The sequence below is a fragment of the Trichechus manatus genome, unplaced genomic scaffold, assembly GCF_000243295.1.
Source record: "Trichechus manatus latirostris isolate Lorelei unplaced genomic scaffold, TriManLat1.0 scaffold00002, whole genome shotgun sequence".
Taxonomy (NCBI): domain Eukaryota; kingdom Metazoa; phylum Chordata; class Mammalia; order Sirenia; family Trichechidae; genus Trichechus; species Trichechus manatus.
Genome location: NW_004443938.1, coordinates 2,177,373 through 2,201,349, shown reverse-complemented (window position 1 = coordinate 2,201,349; position 23,977 = coordinate 2,177,373). Strand labels below are relative to the sequence as shown.

Genomic DNA, 23,977 nt, shown 5'->3' with positions numbered 1-23,977 from the left:
AGATCCGGCCCCCTCCTGCAGGCTAATGCAGCCGTCCACCCACATTAAGCACACAACTTGTCATCAGGTTCTTCAAAGACAGTTTGTCTGGAGCCGTTAGCCACTGCTCCTTCCTCCGTCCCCAGGCCCTGGAAGTCACCGTGATTTGATGTTCTGCCCTTACTGGGACCCGCCTGCGAGAACGTATGGCTCTTGTGGGTCTGGGTTTTGCTCGACCATCTTCACTGTGCTGTTTGCTCATCCTGAAGAATCTTGAGTTCCAAACGCTACCTGAACAGCAATCTCATCAGTCTATATCCTACTGACATCTCCTCAAATGGCAGAAATGCCCCAGGAAGACGCAGCCAGGGAGATGGCAGAGTCACGGAGAGGAGGCGCTGGGCCCCTGAATGACCCCGTGGAGGAGAACATCCCCACGGACCTCAGTCCCACCCAGGATGGTTACACAAGCAAGTTAATAAACTGCTAATCTGATGAGACATTAAATTGTGGGTGTATTTCTTTCAACATTTTAACCTCTTTATCTGATAGACTAGTGGCACAACGGTTTAACACTCAGCTGCTAATCAAAAGGTCAGTGGTTCGAAACCACCAGCAGTTCCGAGAAAGAAAGATGTGGGAGTCTGCTTCCGTAAAGACGTAGAGATTAAACCAAATTTGCTGCCCTTAAATCGATTCTGACTCAACAGCGACCCTATAGTACAGAGTAGAACTGCTTCGAAGGAGCAGCTGGTGGATTTGAACTACTGACCTTTTGGTTAGCAGCCAAGTTCTTAACCACTAGCCTACCAGGTCTCCTCCTTGGAAACCCAGTGGGGGCATTTCTACTGGGTCACATGGGATCATCATTAGTTAGAATCAACTCAATGGCACCCAACAACAACAACAAGTTGATAACCGTTGGTGTGTAACTTAGGAACTTAAGTTCTAATGAGAAATATAAAAAATAAACTGGGGGGGGGGGGGAACCTTGCTGTCGACTTGATTCCGACTCATAGCAAACTTATAAGACAGACTAGAATTGCCCCCATAGGGTCTCCAAGGAGCAGCTGATGGATTCGAACTGCTGACCTTTTGGCTAGCAGTCCTAGCACTAAACCACTGTGCCACCAGGGCTCCAAAGCATTAAGCAAATAAGCTGGATCTCCACCTCCTGTTTAGGTGGATTTTGCATTTATTTCACACGTGAAAAGGGAAAATACCAGCCCCTCTTCCGCCCTCAGTAAGATCCTACTGTCTAGAGCATGGAAGGTACAAAGCAATGCTTTCTTCATTTCTTCCTTTATCTGAAGGGTTCCAGAAAGTATTCATCTTCTCTTCCAGTCGATTTAGGAGGACACAGAACCTCCACTTCACTTAAATAAGTTACGTGTGCTTTGATGCAGGTATTTTATTAAACGTATAACTGAATGAGATCATTTTAAACTGATGACTTTTTCCTTTTTCCTTGTCTTCTCTTCAACTTAAACACCAGCCTAATGCATTCTGGCCTCAGTCACTAATGTGATTTTCAGGCAAAAGCATGCAGAAATGCTCTGCACCAGCACTGATCTCAGACACAGAGAGGAGATGCGGGTATGCTAAAGGGGAAAGATGATGAATATAATGATGAACTAAGATAACAGAAGAGGCTTTATCTGTTAAAAACAGGATTTTTTAAGATGAAAATAATTACTTAGTATGTGGTTGGTTACATACGCATCGTTGCTGTTGTTAGGTGCCGTCAAGTCATTTCCCACTCACAGTGACCCCGGGTACAACAGAGCGAAACACTGCCCAGTCCTGCGCCATCCTCACAATGGTTATGTTTGAGCCCATTGTTGTAGCTACTGTGTCAACCCATCTTGTTGAGGGTCCTCTTCTTTTTTGCTGACCCTCTACTTTACCAAGCATGATGTCCTTCTCCAGGGACTGGTCCCTCCTGACAATATGTCCAAAGTATGTGAGACGAAGTCTGCCATCATTGCTTCCAAGGAGCACTCTGGCTGTATTTCTTCCAAGACAGACTTGTTCCTTCTTCTGGCAGTCCATGGTATATTTAATATTCTTTGCCAACACCACAATTCAAAGGCTTCGTTTCTTCTTCGGTCTTCCTTATTTATTGTCCAGCTTTCACATGCATATTTGTATGTTTGTATACGTACATGCATGCATATACACACACCACATTTTCCCCGGGAACGAATTGAATCCCTTGGCAAATGGAGTGACATTTTTCAAACTCCCAGCATTACCATTAGCTCCCAGCAGCTACAGCAATACACCACGCCTGACAGAGTGACCCAGCAAAGAGCAGATTATAACGGGGAGTAGTAAAGAAAGATGATTTCATTAATTTTATGAACTTTATCCCATTTGGAAGGAGGACAGACTGGCAGAAATTATTTATGGGCTGGTACATTTCTTTACTACCCACCCTATATAAATTGTGAACTGCCCACTGCTAGCGAGAGAGTCCCTGGAGAAGGGCATCTGTGGGATACATGCCATTTAAACATGGCTGCACTATTGACAACCGCAGCCCCCACAGGCCTCTATGCTGTATACGACATGTTGGATACTCGTCAGCGATAAGAATGAGATTAGGCACGACTTGTTTTCCCGAAGCTATTGCCCTGTTACTGATTGGCTTGTTTACCTGAATTCCTTCTCCCTTGCCCGAAACTTATTGTTACTCACCCAAAGCCCATTGTTTTGTTAATTGCTTTATTGCTTGCTGTATTGACTATAAAATAAACTCCTGGGACTGAAGCAGGGTCGACTCCTCAGAGTGACCCTCCTGGCCCCACTTCTCTGTAAGAGTTGTGGCATGGTTACTGTCTCCGCCGCTCTCTGCGACAGATGGTGCCCCGTGTGAGGAGTTGCGACAGGCATCATGCTTGGTAAAGTAGAGGGTAAGGGAAAAAGAGGAGGACCCTCAACAAGATGGACTGACATAGTGGCTGCAACAATGGGCTCAAACGTAACAACAATTGTGAGGATGGTGCAGGAACTGGCAGTGCTTTGTTCTGTTGTACATGGGGTCGCTGTGAGTCAGAACTGACTTGCTGGCACCTAAAAACAACAAGAGACTGGCCCTTTACAAGGCAAGACGCAGTTGGAGGAGACAGCCTTTGGCAGAATGTTCCTTCTGCCACCCGCACCAGTAAATGTAGGAATCCTGAATCTAGTTTGACTTTGTGAGTCATTTCCAAAAGGGCCCCCTATTGTTTACAGATCAGTTCTGATTGGGGCGTTAATCTAGCTGAAGGAGAGAACAAGGAAACAAGGCTGCTGTGGTATCTATTCCATTAACTTCCCAATACTGAGTGTGAAAAGCAGGCTCAGACCTTTCACGCCGTTCACGAGTTTCACTGCACCAGGCAAACCTTTTCTTAGTACATTACTACAGTGTCATTTGTACTGTCATGTACAATTCCCAGCTCCCGAATTCTCCAATACCTGTTATCTTCGTAATGCACACATCTGCACGTGTGCAAACACACACACACGCGTGCACAGCAGATTCTCAGGAAATACTCGAGTCCTTGTTATTGGTGATGTCAGTGCTGCTCTGGGACATGCCCAGCTGGACACTAGTCTGAGTCCCATTTACTGATTGCACCTTGATGGGTCCAACTCGGCTGAGCACCTGGGGTCCGTGAGGTCAGTCTCATTAAGCCCATTGCCACTGAGTTGATTCCAACTCATAGCGACCCCCACAGAGTTTCCAAGGAGCGCCTGGTGGATCCGAACTGCCGACCTTTTGGTTAGGAGCCATAGCTCTTAACCACTACGCCACTAGGGTTTCCTCAGTCTCATTAGTACACCTTTAAAGATGAGATACAGTATCTGAGAGAAGTCACATGACTCGGTCAAGACCACACAGTGGGGCCAAGAATCAATCCCAGTCCCCTCCCCTCCAGACTTCCCAGAGGCCAAGGCCAGGTTCAGGCAATAGCAAGCAAAATGCCGGCGAGAAGGAAGGCTCCAGTATAGACCCTCAGCCACGTAGGAGTGTGATGCACATACCTAAAGATCTGTTCAGGCCCCTGTGCTCCCACAGAGAGAAGAAATGGCTCACTGTGTGCATGGTGTCCTAAGGTGCCTTCGCTCCACGCGGTGCATCAATCGGTCTTTCAAATCACTCTTCTCTGGATCTTCTCCCTAGTCTAATTGCTCCCTTCTAAGTTAAAATAAACCAGGAAGGCGTGATTTTGCCCCAGGGCAAGAGTGGAAACACCGCCACCTTCCTGGTTCTCTGTTCACAGTCTTGTTCGTATGCCCGAGACATCATCTGCTCAGTGTTTTACACATAATGCTACTTCCAGAATTCAACCTCCTTCCCCAGAAGTGCAAGTCTGGCTAGACAAGAATCACTTGTACAAGGTCGGCAAGAGCTTACAATATATGCATTCCACAGCTGTGTATGCAACCTGATTTTCTTCAACACTGTGAACAAAGATATCTTCAAGAGAATCAGACCAAAATTATTATGTGGAGAGGCCATTGGCTTTGGAATTGAACAGCTCTATCTTACCTACTATGTAGGAGATTCGGAATCACAGACCTGGGCTGAATCCCCAGCTCTGCCACTTAGGAATTTTGAAAACGTACGGAATTTTGAAAATTATACCTATGAGAGGAGTAGAAGGAATTTCACAGACCAATTTTGAAAATTAAGTTATATTATGCATTTAAAACACTTCATACTTTGCCTGATACATAGTAAGCATTCTATATATTATAGCTAATTCATAAGACATTCATTGGTTGATTTTCAGAAGTACATTACCAGGCCTTACTTCTGATAATCAGCCAATGAAAACCTTACAGATAACAACAGGATGTTGTATGGATTACGCTTGAATGTGAAGAAAACGAAAATCCTCCCAACTGGACCTATAAACAACATCATGATAAATGGACTTAAGTTGTCAAGGATTTCATTTTACTTGGATCCACAATCAATGCCCATGGAAGCAGCAGTCAGGAAATCAAATGATGCATTAACTAGGGCAAAGCTGCTGCAAAAGACCTCTTGAAACTAGTAAGAAGCAAATATGTCACTTTGACCACTAAGGTGCTCCTGACCTAGCCATGGTCTCGTGAATCACCTCATCTGCACGTGAAAGCTGGACAATGAAAAAGGACAGAAGAATTCATGCATTTGAGCTGTGGCGTTGATGAAGAATACCAAACATACTGTGGACTGCCAAAAGAATGAACAAATCAGTCTTAGAAGAAATGTAACTAGAAGGCTCCTTAGAAGCAAGGATAGTGAGACTTCAACTCGCTTACTCTGGCCACACCAATGGGACAGACCAATCACTAGTAAAGGACATCATGTTTGGTAAAGTAGAGGGTCAGCGAAAACGGAAAACCTTCAATGAGATGGATTGGCACAATGGCCTCAACAGTGGGCTCAAACACACCAAGGATCATGAAGATGGTGCAGAACCCGGCAACATTTTGTTCTGTTGTACACGGGGTCACCATGAGTTGGAGCCAACGTGACAGCAACTAACAATAACATCTTGTAGCTACGGTTCTACAAGAGAAACTTTAATATCAGACCTCATGAGTTCAGTGATGAGGTAATATTGAGAGAATACAGAGTTTATATTGAGAGAATAAAGTAAGTCAAATACTTTTCTTTACCTCAAGAGTGTACAAAGGCCTTGCATGCACACTTGGGATTTTGTGTTTTCAACCAGCTTGGCTATAATTCGCCTGCTTTCACTATTTTCTGTTCTTGCATTGAAATGCTGCACCCTGATTACTTACGCACAAGTTTGATGGAATATTGACATCTGAGCATTAAACATGTTGAGATTAAAACCCCTTCGTATAATTAGGAAAATGGGATGAATCCAGCTATGCACATTTTTAGATAAATTACCGTGTGCAAATAACACACTTTTACAGTCCACATTTTAAAAAAAGCTATTTGGTTTATTTTAATATATTAATCTCTTAAATGTCCAGAACATTTTCGTTTAAGAATCTAGTTCATATCTTTATGCTTTTGCAGGGTCTTATGCTTGAAGAATGGAACAAAAAGGAAAATGGGAGAAATAATTGTTTGAAACTTAAAAATGGAAAAGAAAATAGAAGTTATATTATTTTTCCCTAGAGAAAGCAATATACTGTGATTTAAAGCAGAATCAGAAGACAGTTATCTCCTGGCACGAATCTCAATATGCGCAATAAAACAAAAATTATCAGTCCTGGATTCAGCAGAGGAATATTTCCACAGAGGGGGTCCCATAAAACTGTGGAACACCCTGAACGGAAAGGATGCCCTCCCTGGATATAAAACAGAGCTGTTTTTAATGGTTTAGGGAGGAAGACATGTTTTCCTCCTGAGTGGGAGGAAGATTTCAGAGATGACAAAACTGGAGGCCCCTTTGTTTTCTTCAGCTGACGTGCACCGTTTAAAAGGATTATAAACGAACAAGCCTGCGCAACCAGAGGGCTGTCAGAGTGGGAGGGGGACGGGGGCGCTCTTGTGGCCGGCAGCCCAGGACTGCATCGCACCCACCAGCACCCAGTCTGGGGAGGTGGATCTACTTGGCCCCAAGTACTCTGCTCTTGGAAGAGGCATGGGGAGAGAAAACAGACACTCCGTGCCCAACTTGGGATGTAAAGTAAAGAATAGAATAACAATCCACATGCCCCAAGCCCTGCAAGACTGCCGAGCTGCACCTCTTTTGAGGCCTCTCATAAGGAGGGGGTCCTTGGGTGGTGTAAACGGTTAACATGCTCACTAGTAACCAAAAGGTTAGTGGTTTGAGTCCACCCATTGGTGCCTTAGAAGGAAGGCCCAGTGATCCACTTCCAAAAAATTAGCCCTTGAAAACCCTACAGAGCACAGTTCTACTCTGCCATAAAGGGGCGTCATGAGTCACAGTCCACTCAACAACAACTCCTGGTGGTGCTGGATGAGGAGGGTGGAGATGCAGGAAGCACGAGCCGGGGCCCCAGGCCATCTCCTCCACTGGTGCCACGCACACTGGGCACTGTCCAGCTTTAGGTCAGACTCTCCTCCTGACCAGTCCCCGGCCCGACTGGGACCTCTCGGCTGGCCAGGGCTGTGCCCACAAGTCATTGATGCTGAGTGGGGAGGACGGAACTCAGGACCCGTCTGACTCTTCAGCTGGTTTTAAAGTGTCGCTATTGTATGCTTTTACTGCGTGTATGTGACGCTTTATTATTGCTGGATTACAGAACCCTAAGCACACGGGCACTTATGATTCTTCAGTAGCACTACTTATTCTGTGATGGTGTTAATAGCATGACCCCGGAACTTTCCTCTTTAACATTCTGTATTGGTTTTACAGGAAATCAGGCAGAAATCTAGAAAGTATCTAATGCACCACTCGGGAAGTGTGTGTATTATATTTATATTTGTTTAATAAATACATAAATGAATAAATTTTACATAATTAAAGCACAATATCTTATAAAACTTTAATCTAGCAAGATTTGGTAATTAATTTATATGTCTTTTATGAATAGGATAATAAAGCTGAATATAATAAAATAATTCAAAACAAAGAAAGAAGTCAACATTCAAATTTATATTGATAAGTATTGAGTAATGTATTCTTAACTAAAACACTATTCCATATTTTACTCATTTATTTAATATATATGGATTCACATCAGGAAAGTGATGCTTTTCTTATTAAATGAACCCAAAGCAGATTATTTCATTTATATTTATGTTCAGTTCCAATGAATGTAAGTCCAGGGTCAAAGCATGGTGGTACTTAGGGTAGATCTCATTTTTGGTTTGTTATCTATTTGCTTACGTTTTTGTTGTTGTTGCATTTAATTCACTTTTGAGAAAAAAAAGCAACGATACCATCAGAGTGTCTATGGAATGTATGATGATAAAACCCTTTACTAATTTAGAAAATAAACATTTATTGAGTACCTACTATATGTAAATTTTCATAGGCTAGGACTGCTCTGGAGCCCTGGTGGTGCAGTGGTTAAGAGCTCAGCTGCTAAAGAAAAAGTTGGCAGTTTGAATCCACCAGCCGCTCCTTGGAAATCCTATGGGGCAGTTCTACTCTGTCCTAAAAGGTCACTATGAGTCGGAATTGACTCAACGGCAGCAGGTTTGGTTTTGGTTTTTAGGAGTACTTTATTTTCCTTTGCAAAAATGTTAAAACAAAAACAAAAAAAAACTACAGATGCTATATGCCCCAAAGAATATTCAGACACATCTAGACCGTATACACTCATTATGCATGGTTGGTCCTATGCTATGCATTTAGTAATAAAAGGAATATTATACTATTTTAGTACAAATTTCTAGAAAAACTACACTACTGTTATCTGATAAAAAATAAATAAAAATAAAAAGAGAAAGAAGTAATCCATTCCAAGTTGGGCATTATCTGTAGAAGAGCATGAAAGGGTACTAACAAATAAGGTGCATTTTTAAAAAAACGCAGAATAAACAGGTCACGAATTATTTGTGTGCTGCTAAATAAATGTGTCTACAGCTACCAAAGATGGTTGTAAGTATCTTTTATGTACAAATGAAACGCTGCTGCTGTTTGAAATCTCAGCGACAACCGTGATCATTTTGGAAATCTTAAGACTGTTTGCCATTTCATTGTCAAAACTTAATCAATTACATACTATTTTTTAATGTCTTAAAATACCAACTAGGTCTGACTTTCTTCAGACCCTGAGAAAGAACATGCGCTTGGACAAGTGGTTGGTAAAACATAAATACGATCCAGTAATTTCATGCTCCGTGTCTATATGTCAACTCAATGTCATCTCTTTGTGTTCTACACATTCAGGCCGATGTAAATTATAGTGCACGGTAACTTATGTCAACTGGGATTTCCTGGAACATTATTTTCAGCCTCAGTAAATACTGAATGTCTGCACTGTTTTTATTGGTTAATTATAATTGGCAGGTCACTTCAAGGCCTGAAAATCTGTTAACAACAAGCGAAGGGTGAAATACAAAAACGTGCTTGTTCCATGAGCCTACACAGACCTTAATCTGTCAAAACCTGACATAGTTTCCTACTGAAAAATTTGCTTGAGAAAATGTACATTTCTAGTGACACTGAATGCAATAATTTGTACATTTATTTCTCATACCAAGTTTAGGTACTGCCATATTGCTTCTCTGTGAGGAATTGTCAAGATCCACCAGTAAATCTGAAATATACAATATTTTAATTACTTTCCATACGCTAAACTGTATGATACAGAAACAAATCACACAGAAGGGAACAGTTCAAATGTGGTGACAGGATTGAATAAAAACAACTCAGTGTCTAAAGTTCATGAGAGAAACTGACAGGTTAATATCTTTATACAGTAAGGAAATCTTGTCCATAACAATAATTTCTGAGAAAAACGTTCTTTTTAAGTTCTATAAATTATTTTTAAATTTCCATACCATTGCTACCCACGTATCCAATGGTCAAACCTTTGGATTTTGCCCCTTTTCATCTCAGGCCAACAGGAGCCAAGAAGAACTGAGGGAAAGCTCTTGGCAGTGACAAGCTGAAGACCAACAGTCAGACACAGGAATGAACATAGTGTTCGAGGACCACCATGGGATAGAAATCGCGCAAGAAGACTGCATCAGGCTCGTCCATCTAACCCGTTCATTGCACTTTCATGAGTCACTTGTCAAGATGTCATGGACACGGGGGAACAGAATAAACTCAACACTGCACTTTTCAACTGCCCAACAGCTGAACTTTATCTAGACACACAAGAAATCTTTGTCTTAAGCCATTCAGCTAATGAAGATATCTAATGGGATTATGGAAATTAGGAAAAAAATCCCTAAATTCTTACACAGAAAGTATAGGCCTTGAAGGTCCTGCAATTATTGCTTACCATGGAAATTGCACTCTATTACCAGTTATTCTCACCAGTGCAGACATGTAGGTTCTATCCTTTGAAACACAGGAGAAGTGTATTAGTCCATGCATTGTTGCTCACTTTGACCAATCTTCTGCTACTGTTTAGCTTTTATCATTGGGTACCAAGACGTATAGAGACAACCACAGTAAGAACACAATGAATATCGCCTTTCTACATATCCCTCTAAACAGAAACACCCTGTATATAGATGGTGAACAAAATCTGATTTGAAAGGGAAAAATATCAATGGTGGTGAAATTGGTGGGTTCTAGGGTCCTTAAAGGAGCCCTGTAGCTCAGTGGTTAAGAGCTTGGCTGCTAACCAAAAGGTCGGCAGTTGGAATCTACCAGCCTCTCCGTGGAAACCCTATGGGGCAGTTCTACTCTGTCCTATAGGGTTACTATGAGTCAGAATCAACTCTACAGCAATCAGTCTTTTTTTTTTTTAAGGTCCTTAAAAGTAACTACTCCAACTTCTTTGAAACCTTATAAATCCCCTTCTCTCATCCGTATTCGTGTATTTGAATCATTCATTCACCATTCATCAAATATTTGCTAAGTGCCTATTATGTTCTAGGCTCTGTGCTACGGGCCGTGAATAGACTAATGAACACACACAGACACACTCTTGCTCTCATGGAGCCAGTATTCCTGCCACATTCAGAAAGCCACACTGATTTGATCTCTTTTTGTCAATACCGACACACTTAGCAGCAATCCTTGCAAGTTACGTTTTATAAAATTTTTCACTGTCACCTCATTTAATCTTCACAACAACTTTGGGAAGCAGGTAAAACCGCCATCATGTCACCCTTTAAAGAAGAACTGAGACACAGAGACAGAAGCCTCACCTCTCATTCCATGATGATCCAAGAAGGTTCAATAAGGCCCTGTCTTCCCATCATCCTTCATCAATATTGCCATCTGGCATGCTCCATGCTGTACGGTAACCTATCTGCTTACACGCCTGGTTGCTCGCCCAAACCTTCTTGAGCACAAGGCCTTTTAATATGCATCTTTGTATTCCTGGGCTTATCATAGGCCTTGGCAGGTGGGAGATGCTCAGGAGCATGTGTTACATAAACGTAGGGATGGATTAAATGACAGCAAGTTATTGGCAGGAACAGCTCTACAATCAATGTTTTCGTCGCTACTTCTGCATCTCCCCACGTGCGCCATGATGCCTCTGCCGCCACCGCCCTGTCCCCAGTACATTCCAGTTGGTATAACAGTGGAAACAGGATTATCAGCTTGGCTATTTTCACCCACCAAAAATAACTGGTGAATCCACATAATGTGCAATGGGATAATATGAGGTTTCCAATGTGTATTCTAGGTGCTATCTGGCAAATATATTTGGGCAAATGTTCAGGTGGAAACTCAGTGACCCGAGAACGCTTTAGAAAGGAGAAAAATCACACTGGTGTTCATTTAGCATTTTGTCAACTTGGACTTCTGCAGTTGTAAATCAGTAAACGGTTCTGCTATGCAAAGTCTGTCTTGAGGCTTAGAGGTAGCTTGTGAAATAGCTCGTCAAAACTGAACGTCAACTCAGTAGGATGTGTATGTAAGAGGTGTAGATGCTGGCAAGGAAATCGAACTACCTGTTATGGATTGAACTGTGTCACCGAAAAATATGTGTTGTAAACCCTAACCTCTATGCCTGTGGTTTTATAATCCCATTTGGGAATGGGTTTCTTTGTTATGTTAATGAGACAGGATTAGGGTAAGGTCTGTTTTAACTCAATCTCTTTTGGGATATAAAAGAGATTAAACAAGCAAACTAGGAAGTAGAGATGGGGAAACAGAGATGCCAAGCCACATGGAGATCGCCCAGGAGCAGAAGCTCAGACAAGAGAGAGAGAGACAGAGACAGAGAGACAGAGAGAGACAGAGACAGAGAGACACTGAGAGAGACAGAGAGAAAGCCTTCCCCTTGAGCCAGCTCCCTGAATGCAGACTCCTAGCCTCCTAAACGGTGAGAAAATAAACTTCTGTTTGTTAAAGGCACCCACGTGCCCTATTTCTGTTATAGCAGCACTAGATGACTAAGATAACTAAGATACTACTTAATATGCTGAATTCTAATAAAGCTTTTGAATTCTTTTCATAAACGGATATTAAAAATATACTTTGAAGAAAAACATGTAACCGCAGATAAAACAAAGCTCTGAGGCTAGGAAGCCTTTGGAAGTAAGTGTGTGCCACCTTTAACCTCACAGCCAGTCGCAGAAAATTCATGTTGCTGCTGTCCGTGCCGCATCGAGAGCGGGACTCCTCTGAGCCCAGACTGACTGTTCCTTTCAATAGGAATTTATTGAGAAAAAAAATGATAAAAAATTTTAAAGACTTCATTTGAAAAGCAAGAGGGAACACACAGGCAATCAACTGAGAGCTTAGATACAAATTTCAGAGAGAATCAGACTCCACGAAACCCACTGAGATCACTAACCGAAGATGAAGCAGCCATTACTTGATTGTCCACACAACGTCAAAGCAGTCAGCTTTAAACAGCGAAAGTTCTGTCCAACACTGTTTGTAGCAAACACAACACACACAACTTGGTGGATTTTAAATTAAATTAGCCATGCATGCTGGCATCACTGAAATTAAGTCAAACCTCAAATATTTATTATCAAATATTTTTATACTTCATTACTGTAGTTTTCTTGGACTATGCAGAACAATATTTGAAAGAATTTAGAAAATCTGACAAAGAATGCCAAAATTGGAAAAAGTTCTTTGTGGTCAAGTCATAAGAATGACTTTGAGATCACTCACTGTAACCAAGGAAAAAAAAGTACTCTACATTTAACTTCAAGAAGATAAAGTCATTTTCTCTACCTATTAAATCACATCTTACAGAGTAACTTTAAACTCGGTTTTACCTGAATTCTTGTTGGTCTTGTTCTGCCGACTTTTCACTTGCTCAGTCCAAAGTGTGGGGTAACGTGACGCAATATCTAATAAATGAAAATAAAATCATGATTTTTCATTCATCACAAAAACACAAAGTCTCTCAACGATTTTTAGCAGGTAGCCTAAGAGTAAAAACCAAAAAAACAAAAAAAAAAAAATCAATAAATGAACACACTTTATATATTTTAAAGAAATAAAGTGATTAAATTGATAAGATAAAAAACAATAATATACATTGTAAAATATTATTTTTAGCACGTTTTTCTTTTTCTTTTTTTTAATCCAAAAGTATAATTAAAGACTATTTGAATCCAGATGGGTCTCACTTAAAAAAAAAAAAAAAAGTTTTAAAAGAAAAAATAGCCCCAATGTGCCAAAATGTATTCTTATGCGGTAAAGATAATTACCCATGTCACACACAGAGTTTTGCTCAGTTCAAAGTCTCAACACAAACACCATATTTAAAATATAACTTTGGGAACACATCACTTTTAGTAACACTGTTTAACAAACAAATTTAATGGGTATAGTAGGATCACTATTTTATACCTAAGAACACAGACACTGGAAAAAGTAAAAAAAAAAAAAAAAGCCATTGTCATCTAGGTAACGCCGACTCATGGCAACCCCAGGTGCGTCAGAGTAGAACTGTGCTCCACAGGGTTTTCAGTGGCTGATTTTTTCGAAAGTACCTCAGACAATTTATTCCTGGGTAAGAATAGGAAATCCATCCTTGTTACGGCTACTTAGAAAATGTGAAATATGAATGGAAAAACAACACATGTCATTGCACCCTTTTGAAATATATGTTTTCTATTATCCAAGTTGTACTATTTCAATCATAACCAGATGTTAAAGGCTGCTTATACTGTGGCTCTTTAAATTTTGATTAATAAACAAGCAAACAAAATAAAATGACTTAGCTTTCTGCTATACGAAAGCAATGTGTCATTCGTAGTCAACAACCAATACTTAAAACACTTCCTCCAAAGTCATCAGGGAAAGATAATGGAAATGCTCTCGTAAGGCGGGAAAGGCTGAATACAGCCCACTTTAAGTCGAGTTCTAACCGAGACAGTTTGGTTCCATCTCCCCAGCTCCATAGCCACCCTTCCTCAATTCCATCACCAAGACAGACCACACCACCCCCGGGACTCACCTTCTTCATCTCCTTGGGGCTGAGTCTCCAGCACAGGAGCGGCCGCGTCATCTGAATTCAGAATGGAAAAGATTTGCAAGGAGACTACAATTATGAGAGCAAGTTAAATAAGCGTGCACACGTGATTGATGCTGACAGTCTGCCTACAGCCCCCACGGATTCATCACAACACCCACACCGCGCAGATGGGACGGTTGACCCCCAGACCGTGGCTTGGCAGGAACCATGAACTGGTGTTGGTTTGAGGGGCTACTTCAACACGCTGTTCATGGCTTAAGACAAATGTCAAGAAGGGAAATGCTGGATGTGGTTCAAAACCATCACAGCCAGTCCTATTCCGTAGGATGGATGAGGAAGAGATAGAAAACAGGTAAGCAATAGAAGGCTGGCTGGGAACGAACAGCTGGTGACCTTAGCTCGCCAGGTGTTATAAGAAAGGAGAGATCGGCCAGCAGGGTCCAAGCCAGATGCACCTAATCTGCCCACTGGTTCCCTAAGCAGAGAGGCAAGCATTGAAGAACCATGGATGCAATGGCGGTCCTGTCCCTCTATGTACGCCTTTAGACTCCCTCTCGTCACTTCTGCACTGGAACAGGGCACATGAGAAACTGTGGGACGGGGTGGAGTTGGGCAGCAAGAGTAAAAACCATCAGAGGATGGAGGGGTGCAGTGTGGATTACAGAACGCCACTCCAACTTCACGGAAACATATGTCAACTGAGTGATCTTTTTATAACTAATTGAAAAACACGCCTGGGGTTTCCTGGTAAAGCATAAGCCTCTTTGTGTGTGTGTGTTTTAGGTGAAAGTTTACAGCGCAAATTAGTTTCTTATTTACAAATTCATACACAAATTGTTTTGTGACATTGGTTGCAATCCCTGCAATGTGTCAGCACTCTCCCCTTTTCCACCCTGGGTTCCCTGTGTCCGTTCATCCAGGTTTCCTGTCCCTTCCTGCCTTTTCGTCGTTGCTTTTGGCCAGGTGTTGCCCATTTGGTCTTGTATGCTTGACTGAACTAAGAAGCACGTTCCTCACACATATTATTGTTTGTTTTATAGGCTGTCTACTCCTTGGCTGAAAGGTCGGCTTTGGGAGCAGAGTCAGTTATGAGTTAGAAGGGTGTCCGGGGGCCATAGTCTCAGGGGTTCCTCCAGTCTTTGTCAGATCACTAATCTGGTCTTATGAATTTGAATTTTGTTCTACGTTTTCCTCCTGCTCTGTCTTGGACCCTGTATTGTGATCCCTGTCAGAGTGGTCAGCGATGGTAGCTGGGCACCATCTATTTCTACTGGGTTCAGGCTGGTGGAGGCTGTGGTTCATGTGATTCATTCGTCCTTTGGACTGATATTTTCCTTGCATCTTTGGTTTTCTTCATTCTCCTTTGCTTCAGATGGAATGGGACCAATAGATGTATCTTAGATGGCTGCTCATAGCTTTTAAGGCCCCAGATGCTGCTCACCAAAGTAGGATGGAGAACATCTTCATTATGAACTATGTTGTGCCAATTGACCTCGATGTCCCCTGAGACCATGGTCCCCAGCCCTCAGCCCCAGTAGCTCGGTCCCTCAAGGTGTTTGGATGTGTCTGTGAAGCTTCTATGACTGTGCCTTGGTCACGTTGTGAAATTTCAGGATCAAATACAAGACACTGTGGTAGAGACAAGGGCCAGGCTACTCGGGCTGATGAGGGAACTGTGATCCGTGGCTTCCTAGCCACCCAAAGAAAAAACACAAAGTTTCTCTCAAGTTCTTTTCAGAAGAAACCAAAAAGGAGTTTTCAAAAGTCTTTAGCATTGCACAATTCCTTGGAAAAATAGTTTGCTATTTGTCAAAATACTAACAAAATACAGCATCATTTATTTGACGTCCCCAAGTCCTCTAGTGATGGTAACGTTAAACTCAGAGTGTTTTGCTATCGAATATTTTGTAATCCTCTTCCAAGATTACACGTCCATGAAACTAAAATGAAACGGGGAACGTATTTAAATTCTTTTGGCATGATAACAATTGACTATATGATTTGGAATGACAACAATTAAATACACGATGAGTTTTGTGTTTGTATATTTCTGCTGAGGGCCACCAACCTGTTCCTCAAATCACTGGGTCCACGTTGGTGTGAAAATGCGCCTGCCTGCCTCTCCCCTCCCTCCACCCCGAATCCTAAGCAGTTCTGTTTTCTGCCATCCTTCCTCCCACCATCAGCCTCCTCCTTACACCAGGCTCCACTCAGCCATCACTGGAGTAAATTTTATCCCAATATACAAACTCATGGAAACCCTGGTGGCGCAGTGGTTAAGAGCTATGGCTGCTAACCAAAAGGTCAGCAGTTCAAATCCACCAGGCAGTCCTTAGAAACTCTATGGGGCAGTTCTACTCTGTCCTATAGGGTCACTATGAGTCAGAATCGACTCGACGGCAATGGGTTATACAAAATCATTGCACCTACTGAACTCACCAGCAAGAAAGGAAAGCAAAAATCATGTAGCGCTGTGTGTTTCCATTTCCACCCATTAGAGTTTGCTAAACATCTGCTTTGAACATAAGCCAGCTTTGATGCTGACTTCCAGGTGTTTATGTCTGCAGATCAAGAGAGCGTAAGTAGAGGGAACATGTCTTTCCTGAAACTACTCTCTGTGTCCGTGTGCCAGCTCCCCAGGAATGTATCACAGGGCTCAGTATGTGCCGTCATGAGTAAGATCAGGGAACAAATCGCCCCTGAAAGACTCTGACCCCTCAGTCTCCTCCTCCCTCTCTTTGTTTGATTAATTCTTCTAATCAGGAACATCGTCGTTTGCTCTTCTCTGCAAAAATTCGATATGTCCCCACCCATTAACTTCTAGGCTTAAACCCCAACAGCTTGTTCTAGTGTGTAAGGCCACTCAAAAGGCAAATGCTTCCCAGCTCTGCAGACTTACCTCCTTCCTTTCCAAACACAAACCCCTCTCCTGCCAATGTCCCCAGAATGCCCTGTTTGTGACCACTTTTCCGCTGGAAAATGGGCTTTGTCCCTGCTCCACGTTATACCTGTCCCAATCCTCCCCATCCAGCAGGTCAAGTCCAGCGCCCACTCTTTCCTGAGCCCACCCCGTCAACACTGCTCTTCTCTAAACCCCATCAAGTGTCCTTCCAATAGGCCCAAATGTATGCTTGTGCCAATGTGTGCAGCATCGTGCCACGTGTTAATAATACAGTATATTCCAATACCACACGTTAATAATATGAGGAGACTGTGTTATGGATTAACTTGAGTCTCCCCAAAATTCTAAACCCTAGACTTGTGGCTGTAACCCCATCTGGGGATAGGACTTCCTTTGTCATGTTAACATGACCCTGTCAGTGTAAGCTGTGCCTTAAGCCAACCACTTCTGGGATATGAAAGAGCAGATTAAACACAGAGAGAAGCAAGCATAAACGTGTGAAAGACAGATGCCACGAGGAGCCCTCCAAGGAATGCCGAGGAGAAGGTTACAGAAGCTGCGACAAGGACTTCCCCCGAGTGGACAGAGGGAGGCTCTAGACCTGGTGCCCTGAATCAACTTCCAGCCTCCCAAGCTATGAGAAAATACGCGACTATTTTTTAAAGCCAGCCAATTGTAGTATTTGTGTTACAGCAGCACCAGGGAACTAAGGCAGATGGTGAAGGCCCTAAGGCAGGGACGTATCCACCACAGGTTCAACATGGGCCCCAGGAGGTGAATTCAATACAACTAGAGAATTTTAGGCTTTGTATTACTTTTATCTCTGCTGCCGGTTCTCTACGAGTCGGAATCAGCTCCACAGCACTCAACAACAACAACTGGTTCAATGTACCATAACCTCCGTCAGAAACAAAGAAAAAAGGAGAATGCCCAAGATTTGGGTTCTTCAACATCATTGCCTGTTGTCACTAGTAATGGTAGTGACAGCCAAGACTGTTTGTTAATGACATAATATAAAGTTTTATAAAAATAACTTCTGACTTCAAAGGTTGATATAAGACCAAAAAGCAGAGAACTGTCACTGGTTCTAAAGGGTGGAAGCCGAAGGAAGGGCCAAGAAAACTGGACGAGCAGGTTCACCACAGGCACCTTCTCGCCACGGGAAGACAACCCCGTCAGCTACAAGCTGACTCTGAGAATGGTGGGCTCTCTGGACTGTTTGTACCGGGGGTGGAGGAAGCAACTCTCGTGGAAGGAAAAGTGTCCCTCTTCCCTGTGGGGAACAGTTGGGACATCTTCATCAGAGGTGCCCTGAGATGGCATGCTGTAGGATCATCTGCAGAGCGGAAACAGAGTCCTTGACCCCGTCCACGGCCGCTGCACCATGTTCCCGTGGTGGACCCACAACTCCATCTCTTACACCATCTACAGGTGGTCCTGCCACAGCCCAGTCCCAGGCCCCTGATCTGGACACGTGTGGGCTTTCCAGCAGATTCTATGCCCAGCACCCAGCAAAGTGGCTGGCAAGAGTAAATCTTGAATACACGTTTGCTGAATGAATACTTCATTAACTAACCGTCTCAGCTGTCACTACCATTACAGTTGGTGTTGATTGCCGTCCAGTTGATCTCTACTCGTACGACCCCATGTGACGGAGTAGAACGGCCCACAGGGTTTTCTAGGCTGCAGTCTTTAAGGGAGCAGATTTCCAGGTCTTTCTCCCATGCAGCCACTGGTGGGTTCAAACCCCAACCTTTTGATTAGCAGCCGAGTGTTCAACCTTGGTTCCACCAGGGCTCCTTCTACCATTACTAGTACATGTTCGATTCTGAATTCAGGACATAAACCATATTTGGGATGTTGTGCACCATCATGGAAATTCATTTAAGATAGTTACCTGTTCTTGCCGTGCCTTCTCGTTGGGGCAACTTCTCATTTACAGAACCTAAACAAAGACGGGGAGAGTGAGATCACGTTTCAGCATCACATGTCATCAAGAACTAGGTCACACAGCCACTCCAATCCATCCTGATTAGTTCACAGAGCCTGGCACTTTCCAGTTAAATCACACACGCGACCTAGTGCCCCGAGGGGACAATGCCATCTGCAGCAACACTCTCTAGACTGGGAAACAGAAGATTAGCTCCAAATCCTGCCGTTAACTAGCTGAACAAGTATGTGGGACCCTTTAACCAGAAGATTACAGTTTCTTCATCCGAAAAGCTTCACGATAACCTTCTCACATGTCACCATGCTGAGCTAGTGCAGATAATTAGATTAAAACGCTATTTAAAGTAATGAAGAGGTTATGCAACTGAAGCTAAGTAAAAGCCCTGGTTTTAGCTTGATTCCAGCTTATAGTAAAGAAAACTGACGAATTATCTCTTTTTAGAGGAGCCCAGGAAATACTAAGGCGGACCAAGTAAGTTGTGACATGTTTTTTTTAACATTTATATTATACTAACAGATTTATATTACAAATATGAGGTATTTTTTTTTCCCCAACAGATCAAAACTGCTACAGTACCAGCTATTTTCCTTATCCTTATTACACCCGCTTAAAGGAATAGAAAAAGGAAATCTGTTCAGAACTAATTGGGAGTTTAGCTTCCAACTCAGATCAGAATATTCTGTTCAGAACACCTTTAGAATTAGGTGCGTGCTAGGTAATACTCCTTAGCAAAGAGTGCATATGGAATGGAACTTGATATTTATTTTTAAATTTTGAATACTTCGCTGGGATATAGGCCCCCGTGTACATTGAAGACACACGCTCTGGGATATTTTGCGAATGTGTCTGTCCAGTTTCTTGGAGACAGGACAGCGATGTTGTGGGAAAGGGTAGAAGAAAGTCATTCCTCTGAAGGAGTGCTGACGGCAGAGAAATAACAAACTTCTGGGCATCTTCTATCCCCTGGAGGGGTTGACTGAAGACACACACAGGTTATGGGCTCTCACACGCTTCAAGAAACAAAACGCAACCATTCCGTAACACCCACTCCCACAGGTGCGTGTCCGCCATGCTGTGGGTGCCGCGCGGGAAGTGGTGGCTGACATGTGGACCCTCTTGATTGTCCGGCGCCCGCGTCCCAGGCCTGCGCGCAGCCCTGTCATGACACGCCAGTCCTCCCCCGGCCACATAGGGATGAAATTACTGAGTGAAGCATTTGGAGAGTTAATTTTGCCAGTGGATAAAAACGAACACGATTTTCCTGGTCATCTACTTTTAGACCATTTTTAGGTGTTTACAATAACGCAGGAGCCCTGGTGGCGCAGTGGTTAAGAGCTCGGCTGCTAACCAGAAGGTCGGCAATTGGAATCTACCAGCTGCTCCTTGGAAACCCTACGGGGCAGTTCTACTCTGTCCTATAAGAGCTGGAATTGACTTGCTGACAACGGATTTGGATTTGGACAATAACCCAAACCGTTTCCCAACTGTCACTGTTACCATTTGGTGAAATGTTACATGGCTTCCAGGCATCAGAAATACAGGATTTTGACTCTGGAGAGAGTCTCTGGGTGGTGCAAACAGTTCACATGCTCAGCTGGTAACCGAAAGGTTGAAGATTCACGTCTACCCAGAGGCACCTTGGAAGAAAGGCCTGGCAATCTATTTAAGAAAAATCAGTCAATGAAAACCCTATGGATCACAGCTCTACTCTGAATCCACAGGGTCACCCTGACTCAGAATCAATGACAGCACTGTGTTTTTTGTTTTGTTTTTGCTTTTCAGTACCCCTGTGAAATAAAGCTGCCCCCTCGTCCGTGCGGCCACCGCATGAAGCTTTGAAAATCCCTCCTTCCTTGTCTCATCCTTCAGGGCTCTGCATTTACAGATCTAGATTTCTTAAAGAGCTTAGGTTTCTTAGTCATCAGTTTATTTTTAGATGTGTTCCTGCTGTGAGTCAAAGAAACAATGTTTCCCACTTTTGACTAGAACTAACAATACTCGGGTAAGATTCTGAACAGACCTATGTAGGGCTCTCTGTCGTGAATGAAAACTCCTAAGCCATCTTTGGAACTCCCTCACGAGAGCGTTTCTCCATTGAATTCTCACACCACTTTGTAATCTAATGTCAGTACAGCCCACACCGCCCACCGAAAATCCCACTAGTGGCTGTGTTCAGAGTACAACAGTGAATACTGATCTATCTCTGCCTCAGGCGGTCTCCCTCTCTCTCTCTCCCTCCCTCTCTCTCTCTCTCCCTTCCTCTCTCTCTCCCCCTCTCCCTCCCCCTCTCTCTCCCTCTCTCCCTCTAACCCTAACCTACAGTGTATCTTGCTCATATAGCCCCTGAATCCAACCTGCATTGACTTAAATAAGGCCGTACAAAAACAGTTTTATCTTGTTCTTAATATATAAGAAATCATTTTAAAACAGAGCCAAGTGTCCCTTGATATTCTGCTCCAAGATTCAACTACTTTTTGCAACACAGAATTTGGAAGAGATCCAATAGGGGATATTTGTGTGTGTGTGTGTCTGTACGGTAAAAATATAGATAACAATACACTTGCCATTTCAACATTTTTCACACGTGCAGTTCAGCAACATTAATTGTACTCACCACGTTCTAAAACCATCACCACTATACGTTCCCCGATTTGTCCTCACCCTTAACAGAAACTCAGAGCCCCCTAAGCAGTGATCCCCTTTCCCCCCGCCGCCCACTCCCGGCAACCGTCAGTGAACTCTGGTCTCTGTACACTTGCCTAATCTAGATATTTCATGTAAGTGAGGTCATACAGTATTCGTCCTCTCGAGTCTAGCGTATTTTGCTCAGGGTGATGTCTTCAAGCTCCATCCCCGTTGTAGCGTATATTCAGGCTTTGTTTCTCTTTGTGGCTGAGTGATATTGCATTGTGTGACATACACAGTTTGCCTGTGCATTTACTCACTGATGGACACTTGGGTTGTTTCCACCTTCTGGTTGTTGTCAATAGTGTTGCCATGAACACTGGCATACCTGTCTGTGTGCACACTGACTTCATCTTCCAACTGCCTCTGGAAAAAAAGGCTTCTCCCAACACCCTCCTGACCCACTGTGTCCTTGGGGATGTGGGACACAGCTTAGCATCCTCTCCACGTGACGAGAAAACCATGCACACTAACATGGACCCAGAGCCAAAACCGCTACCAGAATTCTTTTATTACATGTTCCCAGAGATAAGAATTTGCTGAAGAACTCCTGGGTGCTGGTGACAGGCAGGATCCCAACACGTGGGTGCAGAGGGGGGCCTAGGAGTTCAGGGTGATGCACACGTTTTGGAAGACAATAAACAGGTGTGCAAACTGTGGGCTGGTCAGCTCTACCTTTGAGCTTTGATCATTATCTGTTCACACAAAGACACCCCCCAAGGATGTGCCTTCCTCTTGGGTTCCGAGGGACACGTGTGAATGTCTTCCATTTGTGAGTTCTCATCCCGTGTAAATGCTATTTCAAAAAGCGTGGCTTTTTTTTTTTTTAATAGCAATTAGGGCATGCAAAAACCACAAAAATACAATATGAGGAAAATATCTATGGTTTTAGGGAGGAATAATGAGCTACTAAGTGTTCTAGTCCTAAGCAATTGGTTCAAATCCAGCCACACTCAGCAATAACAACGTGTTGCCAAAACAGTCCCAGTGGAGGACACAGTATTTTGCTGAAAGAGCTGGTGGTCTAAGACGAGCTTCTTTCATGAGTACTCAATGCACTTTTAAAATAAATAAGAAAAGCATGATCTGTGATATTTACGGTTAGTGGGGCAGTGAAGGGTTTAATGGGGTCAGGTCACTGCGTGGAGCACTTGCTCAGCCTGGGATGGATGGCGCCTTCCCATGGAGTTAAACAAGCAGTTTCTGTGATTTATCCCTTTTTGGAAATCTCACTTCTTGGGGCAGATTTACAATAGCAGATGGCTTTTCTTCAGCAAGAAAAAGAGAGAGGGAAAGAGGAAGGAAGCAGTGGCATCATTAGGGGTGTGCAGGGGGGATGGACTGTACCAGGTGACACTGTCAGAGGGGGTGACATCAAGATGACTGTCCGTAGAAATACCCCCGTAGTTAGTTACAACAACAAAAACAGTTTTCGTAAGCCCAGTTGGTATGTGTCAGTATACCTACAAGGCTAAAACTCTATGCTAATTTACGTTTTGAAGCTTCTCATGTGCGCCCGTCAGAGCTGTCGTTATTACTCGGTTACAATGAAGCTTTGCATCTGCACGTGGTTTCCTCTGCACGTGCTACGCGCGTGCCCTGTTGTTTTCCTTGCTGCCAGAGTTTTTATAGTGGCTGATTTTGTCAAATTTTCTGGTGTTTTAGCTGCAATAGTATGGTGATTAGTATTTGTGAACATATAACTTTTTTGAGAATGAAATAGTAATTAAAGGAAAAGAAGGAGTGATACACAGGAATTACGATTTATGAGTAACATTAGTACAAAAAACATTACTAAGGATTCTGTATGGTCTGGTGTAGGAGGAGGTCCATGGGGGTGGAGGGCGACACCATGAGTTACTGGGAGACACCAACCCTAGTGATGCCACTGGAAGGAAGTGAGGGAGGAAGGGGAGGCAGGGAGGAAGGGAGGATGGGGGGGAAGGAGGGAGGAGGCAGGGAGGGAAGGGGGAAGGAGGGAGAAGGCAGGGAGGAAGGGGGAAGGAAGGGAGGAAGGAAAGGAGGGAAAGAAGGAGGGAGGGAAGGGGAAGGACCAACAAAAAAAAGAAAAGGCACCAAGAGGGCCACGTCCTTCCCATCTCCTGGACAAGCGTGTCTGTTGGGAACCTGACCAGCCCACGTCCTTCCCGTCTCCTGGACAAGCGTGTCTCTGTTGGGAACCTGACCAGCCTGCTGACCCCGGAGTCCCTAAGGGCAGAGGTCTAGGGAAGCCCTGCCCCTAAGTAAGGTCCCATGGTCCCTGCTCTGCCCTTCCCTCCCAGGTAGGACGTGCTGGGTGTTCTCAGCACCATCAGCTTAGCCTTGCCCGCATGCTGTCTACCTCAGGGGGTCGTGTGAGCCAAGCACTAAGGTCCTTGGTGCTGAAGGCCCATCACCTGCCCTGTCCCCATTCACTAAGGTCTTTGGTGCTGAAGGCCCATCACCTGCCC

At 43.5% G+C, this 23,977-nt stretch overlaps 1 protein-coding gene across 1 annotated transcript in view; it reads right to left on the bottom strand.

Annotated features, from left to right (window-relative positions):
- The window catches only part of SMOC2 (SPARC related modular calcium binding 2), a 168,022-nt gene that overhangs the window by 106,164 nt on the left and 37,881 nt on the right, over positions 1-23,977 (bottom strand). The window contains exons 5-7 of the mRNA XM_023728234.1: positions 18,789-18,836; positions 13,972-14,022; positions 12,782-12,856 (exon numbers count right to left, since the gene is read on the bottom strand). Coding sequence (XP_023584002.1) covers positions 12,782-12,856; positions 13,972-14,022; positions 18,789-18,836 — 174 coding nt within the window. The remainder of the gene's footprint in view (positions 1-12,781; positions 12,857-13,971; positions 14,023-18,788; positions 18,837-23,977) is intronic.